General features: G+C 42.8%; 2 protein-coding genes across 2 annotated transcripts; one reads left to right on the plus strand and one right to left on the minus strand.

Moving 5' to 3' along the window:
* The first annotated feature begins 2,282 nt into the window (after positions 1 to 2,282).
* On the plus strand, positions 2,283 to 4,907 carry LOC116245144 (lipase-like). Its single transcript, XM_031616826.1, has 3 exons — positions 2,283 to 2,713; positions 2,802 to 3,141; positions 4,692 to 4,907. The coding sequence occupies exons 1-3, from the start codon at positions 2,283 to 2,285 to the stop codon at positions 4,905 to 4,907; spliced, it is 987 nt and encodes a 328-aa protein (XP_031472686.1).
* A 1,067-nt stretch (positions 4,908 to 5,974) lies between these two features.
* Positions 5,975 to 6,478, minus strand: LOC116245145 (V-type proton ATPase 16 kDa proteolipid subunit-like). The gene is given in 3 exon segments (XM_031616827.1): positions 5,975 to 6,130; positions 6,132 to 6,224; positions 6,227 to 6,478. Coding segments are annotated over 3 exon segments (501 nt in total).
* Between the last annotated feature and the right edge of the window lie 711 nt (positions 6,479 to 7,189).

A 7,189-nucleotide genomic window follows, 5' to 3' on the forward strand; every position in this document is an offset into this window, starting at 1 on the left:
GGGCGTGGTTCTTGCTGAAGAGATTCTATTTATTGTGATTAAGTGATTTTTTGAGCTGCAGTGGGCGAGCAGCAGGCCTTTTTTATCGTGCAGTCATGATGGTCTCCGCCTGGTGGAAGTTCTTGATGAGGTCCCTGTACGAGGTCGCCTTTATCATCTTCCCACTCTCCATCTTTATAATTAATAACTAACTGAAAATTTAACACCCATTTAATTCAATTAGCCTCGCAAACACAACGCCCCAATCATGCAGATTTAAACGGGGACTCCGATCGAGAAAACGGCCTGTTAAATAATTGGACAATTATTTAGAAATATTATTAATTTGATGAAACTCCTCTCCATTCTTTTAGCAATATCTCTCATAATAGTCATAAGAAATGCTTAGCTAAAAGCCCTTGCTGGGGATGGATAAATCCACGAGGAAAGTAACGGCCTCAAGGAAGAAGGTAGGGAAAAAAATGAAGGAGTTACTGTTGGCTACCCTCAGGAGAAAGCTAAAGAATCTTTTCGCCAACAGCTATAACCCAATCTCAGCGATAAATCCAAGCAAAACGTAGCTGTGGCAGAGTTATAAGGCAAAACTGTAAAAGCAAACGATGGTGATCATTAATAGACAGGTAGTCAATTCAATAAAATAAACCGCATTAAACATATGGAGTAGAGAGCAGGAGGCCTGACTGCTAAGAACAAGGACAAGATATGGAGTGAAAATGAAGGCTAGATGACTAACTTCAAAAACAAATCAAGCAAGAGAATCAATATGAAAGACAAACTACATTCCAATCGAACATGTAGCACATAAACTAATTCAATTAATAGCAAGACTAATAGCATAATAATAATACCTCAGCTAAAAAGATGCTCTTTTGAATGCATAAATGCCACAGTAGCAAAAAGATAGCTTAAATTAAAAAGATAATCTCAATCGACACCCTTCTTAGTAATGGCTAGAACAAATAGCAGCAGCCGCCACTAACAACAGACAGAAACATGCTCAAAACAAGAAAGCATAAGCCAATATAAAGTTGGAGCATAAGTAGAATGAGTTCATCAATGAAAACTTTGACCAAACTAAGAAGGTCCACAAGAGCTACAGATCCAACATCCCCAGACTGAGAAGAATTCTAAACATAGAGCCAGATACAGAAGATAGGGACAATAACATCATACAAGCCTATCAAGAACTCAAGGAAAAGAAATAAGACTCGTTAAAAAGACACAAAAACTCAATAGACAACTTGAAATAATAGTAATTTATCCAAGTTTAACATGCGAACAAGACGAATGACATACTATTTTACTGCCTTTTGGCTCTACTGTCAATTTTCATTGCTTTGCCACTTATTAAGTTGCTAGTGAAAAGCCCAAACAATAGCCAATTAGAGCCATCCCATTAAAAGATTAATAGTCCTCAACCGAGCTCACCTAGACCTAGATGCATGATGTCCTTCAATGATATTGATGTATTTAACCACTAAAAGTCAACTATCATGCCTTCCTCTTCTTGCGGGTGTCGCCGATGCCCTTGTTCGGAGTGTGCTTCACGATCTGGCCGTTCCTCCTCTTCATCGCCTCCATCATCGACTTGTCGGCAACGATCTTGTCGTAGTCCAGCGCCTTGAAGGTGACGCTTGCAGGCTCTGACTCTGAAGCAGTCACCTGGACTGGCCTGGCATGCGCTTGGTGACTTTTGGACTGCTGTCGTCTCCTGCTCGGTCTGCTCGGTGATGGATTGCGGCTCGACGGAGTTGCTGGTGGGGGGTGGCGCGACCTCCTTCTTGACGTGGGCGGGGAGCTGGTGGCTATTGTATGGGTAGATGAAGATTTCGGAGAGGTAGAAGATGGTGGGCGGGATGGGGATTTCGGAGTGCCAGTGGATGCAGAGTTCGTAGACCTGGTACTCGGGTATGTAGCGTTGGAGCTGGAAGGACTTGGCGATGCGCTTGCACACAGTGCTTTGCATATAATTGTTATAACAATTGATTTAAATCCAATACTTAAGCAATACCAAATTCACACCACCCTCGCAAAACAAAATCCATTTCACATGAAATATACTGATGGGAAAAATGAAAGGAATGAAGAAAAAGAGTCCTATTCTGGTAGTCAACAGTGGATAATCCAGTCAGTTTTATTTACTCTAGCCTGCATTTTATAATATGGGGAGAGCTTTGATTTATTGTGTAATTTCAAGACGATGGTTGGATATCCTAATCCTATTATATGATTGATTGGTATTTTTGGTTTCGTATAGAGATTATTTATCAAGATTTATACGTATGATCAAGCTGTTCCTCCTAGGACTCCTCCTCCTCATCGTCTCCGCCTCCTACAACCAAACCCTTGGAGAGAAGCTGTGCAGATTGACTGTTGCCTCCTACTGCCGCAAGGCTGAAGTCGAGAAGTGGGCATGTGGACCATGTAAGAACTCCCCCATCGCCATGACCAACGTCAGAACCTTCGAGAATTCCTCCATGGACACGCTGGGATACATCGGAACCAGCGCTGAGCTCGACGCCATTGGTAATTTGGATGACTATTTAGTGCTGGTCTTCAGAGGAACATTGCCCTGGGATATCAAGAACTGGATCAGCGATATCAACTTCATCGCTGTCTCATACCCCCACTGCAACAACAGTCCAGCCTTTTCTATTCAGATTGCAAAGTCCACCGCGGATTCTATTACGCTTTCTTGGACATCGAGAAACAAGTGCTGAGCACTGTCGCCAGCTACAGGACTCAATTCCCTCGCCCAAACATCATGTAGTGGATTTGATATTCAGCGTTACTGGACACAGCTTGGGAGCTGCACTAGCTACTCACGCCACTGCCGCCCTCATGGCCAATAAATACAAGGTCACTGAATTCTACAATTTCGGCAGTCCTCGGGTGGGAGACACCAAGTTCACCCAATGGTTCAACAACCAGTTCGGACAGGACCGCTTCAAGGCCAGAGTGACCCACGGCAAGGATCCAGTGCCTCACCTGCCCTTCGAAGATTGGGGATTCCTGCACGTCAACACTGAGGTCTTCTACAAAGGAAAGGTGAGCGAGGGACATGTGGTCTGCAACGATGCTACTGGCGAGGATAAAAATTGCAGTGACAAGAACAAAATCGACACCAACACTCTTGACCATGTGAGTTATTACGATATCGACTTTACCGGAATTGTCCTGGCCTGCCAAGCATGATCATTTCCAATCCCAATCTCTAACTACACAGCCACAATTACTATGTCGAAAAAGTATATCTTTGCTTTCATCATGCCTGAAATATCCAACTTTACCAATCTGGCGGTATGTAATACTTTCACTTTTATAAGTGTCTGAATGTAAAAATTTGGATTAAAGACTATCATTTATAATATATGTAGGCGGCATCAGCAAAGCCTCCAAGTGCAATAATGCCTTAGCCTTTGTCTACGATCCTGCTTCGTCAGACAATTAACCATCAGATGTTCTTATCCTCTATGTTGTTTGATTCTAAATTTGACAAGCTGGACATCGAACTCGTCTACAAAATGTGCAGCCTCAAGATTGATAGGATGTAATTCGGGACAATCTATCAGAAAGAGCTAACTGAGTGGCGAGACAACATGGCATTTATGAAGAAAGAGTACATAAAGAATGAGTACTGCAAGATCTTCGAAAACCCTTCGGTGTTTTTCAGCGCAGAATACCATTAATTTGCAAGGAGGGCCTTAAATGGCTCAGATAGAATCAGGAAAGAAATTGTTGCAATCGAATAATTCTAAAAGACTGTGGCAGTGATCAAGAAATAGTCTGAAAGATAAAAGGAAGAGAAAAAAGACCGTTTGATGATGGATGAGAAAGCAGATATGGACAACACATGGAGTTATTATCAGATGAAAGGCCTATTTTTGTCCTTCAATTTACAACACGTGCTTATGCAGTTTAGATCACAATAGGCTGCCCTAATAGTTCCTGGAAAGAGTGTTCAGCAAGTGAAATAAAAAATGTACAAGCATTTCTTTGAGGATGCCGAGGCGAAGCTGCAGCTGCCATAGAAGTAAGCATAGAAAGCTCAAATAGTCTTAATGGAAATGGTTCATGAGGAACTAAAGAAGCACCTTTACTAGTGCTACCTCGAACGAGGACTAGGCATCAACGAAATCGCTGATGACTATTTACTGGGGATGAGAGCTTCCAAAAGAAGACAGTAGGTTAAAGTTAACTGCGCCATATCCGCTGCCTCGCATGCTGAAATTCTGCTCAAATAATAAGATTGCAAAAGAAAGTAATAAGCAAAGTAGATAAAGGTGTAGATGCGATGTAGACAAATTACAAACATATTACATAAGATGCATAAAAGCAGCGTCGATGATCAAACCAAATCAATCATCCAATATTATTAAATAATACTTGAACACCTATGATCGTTAAATTTTTGCGGGTGTCTGGAGCTGGAAGGACTTGGCGATGCGCTTACACACAGTGCTTTGCATATAAATTGTTATAACAATTGACTTAAATCCAATACTTAAGCAATACCAAATTCACACCACCCTCGCAAAATAAAATCCATTTCAGATGAAATATACTTTTATAAGTGTCTGAGCATATAGATTGGCATTAAAGGCTATCCTTTATAATATATGTAGCCGGCATCAGCAAAGCCTCCAAGTGCATTAATGCCTTAGTCTTTGTCTACGATTCTGTTTCGTCAGACAATCAAGCACCAGATGTTCTTATCCTCCATGCTGTTTGATTCTAAATTTGACAAGCTGGACATCGAACTCGTCTACAAAATGTGCAGTCTCAAGATTGAAAGAAGTAATTCGGACAATCTATCGAAAGAGCTAACTGAGTGGAGAGACAAGATGGCATTTATGAAGAAAGAGTACATAAAGAACGAGTACTGCAAGATATTCGAACATCCTTAAGTATTTTTCAAGGCGGAGTACCATTAATTCGTTAGGAGGTTCTTAAAGGGCGGAGACAGAATCCGGTATGAAGATCTTGCAGTCACACAATTTTCGTAAATTGTCGAGGAGATCAAAAAATAGTCTGCCAAATAAGAGGAAGAGAAGAAAGATCATTTAACTGTGGAGCAGAAAGCAGATATGGACAACACATGGGGTTATTATCAAATGAAAGGCCTATTTTTTTCATTCGGTATGCAAAGCTTTTGAATCACTTTAGAATGTAATAAGCTGCCGATATAATTCCTCGAAAGAACGCTCAGCAAGTTAAATAAAAATGTACAAGCATTTATTCGAGGATGCATAGACGAGGCTGCAGCTACCATAGAAGTAGGCTGAAAAATGCTTAAGGTAAAGGATTGATAAGGAGCTAAAAAAGCATCTTTACTAATGCTACTACAACCGAGGACTAGGCATGGACGAACTCGCTGATGACTATCTGCTGGTGATGAGAGCTTCCAAAAGAGAATAATAGTGCCAGGTTAATTGCGCTTTAGCTGCTCTACATGATGTTCAGATCCTGTACTCCATGGAAGTTTGCAGAAAGAGCGTATTAAATGAGGAAGATGAACGTGCAGCTGCGATGAGACAAAAGACAAACATGCTGCATAAATACATTATTGCAGCGTCGATGATCAAACCAAATCAACATCCAATATTATTAAATAATACTTGAACACCTATCATATCATTAAATGTATTTGTAAATAGGTGAATTCCTGCAATTAGTAACCAAAAACTTACCCTCCTTCTGTGCAAGCAAACCTGTTATGAATGTTTATGATGTTTATGAGCCAATAATATTACCTTTTTACTCATTAGATTGCCAGGAGTGGAAAATAGCATATGCAATTGGCCAGAATCCTACTGATCATACCCATCTCTAAACTGATTCTCAGTCTAAAGCATCAGTAGCAGTTACAGTCTCCAAAGCAGCATATCTTTGGCTTTCATCATACCAAAAAAGATTGCTACGTTTGAATAGTCTTCGATAAGCTTCTCTAAATTATGGGGCGTATGATCATTGTTCATTGGGAGGTGAGGATGAGCGACACGATGAGTCCGTAGAGGGCCAAGGCTTCTCCGAAGATGAGGATCAGAATCATTCCCACGAAAATCTTGTCCTGCTGGGCGTTGGCACGCACACCCGCGTCTCCCACAATACCGATGGCCAGTCCCGCAGCCTAAATCAGTTGCTTCTTACCAAGAGCTGAAGCCGCAGCACAGTCCGGAGGCGAGGTGGGCGTATGCCGACTTGTCGGAGTAATTGGTGGTGACTACATGGGGGGAAGCTTACTTCTCTGGACGATGATGACGGCGACGATCATGCCGTAAATACCGAGGATACCAGCCATGACGACTGGGACGACTGACTTCATGATGAGCTCAGGCTTGAGGACTCCCATGGAGCAGATGCCGACTCCGGCCTTGGCGCTGCCGTAGGCGGCTCCGAGGTTGGCGAAGATGAGTGCGGAGGCGACGCCGATGTAGCCGAAGAAGAACTGGGGGCAGTACTCGGTAGTGCAGGACATAGTTCTGAGTTGATTGATTTGATAATATTACCATCGGTGCGTTGAGGTGATTAATAATCATGGCCTCCCCTTAATTTGAACTTTGATACAATCCCCATGAGCTATCACACCAACAATAGCAAGATCCTGGAACAGCATGAAGACCCCCGCCAGAATCAGTCCCTCAATGACCACCAGCTTGACCTCCAAGCGCGCGCCCTCGAGGAAGAAATCGACCTTACCATCTACAACTACTAATCTCTGCTCGAAATGTAGAGAAAAAACTCATCAGACCGCTCTGAGTTTCTGCTCTTCCTCATCCAGTCCACCCGCGCCCGCCATCAGGAGGAACTGGAAGCGCTCAAAGCGCAGCTGGAAGCAGCAGTAGCAGAAAAGGAAGAGGCACAAAGCCTATAAAAACAGATGGAAACCATCGGAGAAGGCGTGGACAGCATCGTCGAGGAGGGAAAAAAGCTAAGGCACAAAACGAGTCCCTGCAGCGCGAGCTGGAAGAACAAATCTCCAGAGAGAAAGAACTAGACGAGAAGTGGAGAGCTGCCAGAAGGAACTAGAGGGCTACCGCCAAAAGATCGATGAATGGGAGCGGACCAAGATTAAGTGGAACAGGCGCAAAAAATAGCTACTATAGCTAATTTCATAGGCGGAAAAGCAGGTGAGCCTGGGGAAGCTTTAGTCGATGAACTAGGAGTAGGCCGAGCTGTAGGAGGAGCC

The sequence above is a fragment of the Nymphaea colorata genome, unplaced genomic scaffold (genome assembly GCF_008831285.2).
Source record: "Nymphaea colorata isolate Beijing-Zhang1983 unplaced genomic scaffold, ASM883128v2 scaffold0535, whole genome shotgun sequence".
NCBI lineage: Eukaryota > Viridiplantae > Streptophyta > Magnoliopsida > Nymphaeales > Nymphaeaceae > Nymphaea > Nymphaea colorata.

Excerpts from the sequence above, each read along its gene's own strand:
- LOC116245144 (XM_031616826.1), top strand. The coding sequence starts at position 2,283 with ATGATCAAGCTGTTCCTCCTAGGACTCCTCCTCCTCATCGTCTCCGCC. Across the intron at positions 2,714-2,801 it reads TCTTGGACATCGAGAAACAA|CTTGGGAGCTGCACTAGCTA; the intron begins GTGCTGAGCACT and ends TACTGGACACAG. Across the intron at positions 3,142-4,691 it reads ACACCAACACTCTTGACCAT|ACAATCAAGCACCAGATGTT; the intron begins GTGAGTTATTAC and ends CTGTTTCGTCAG.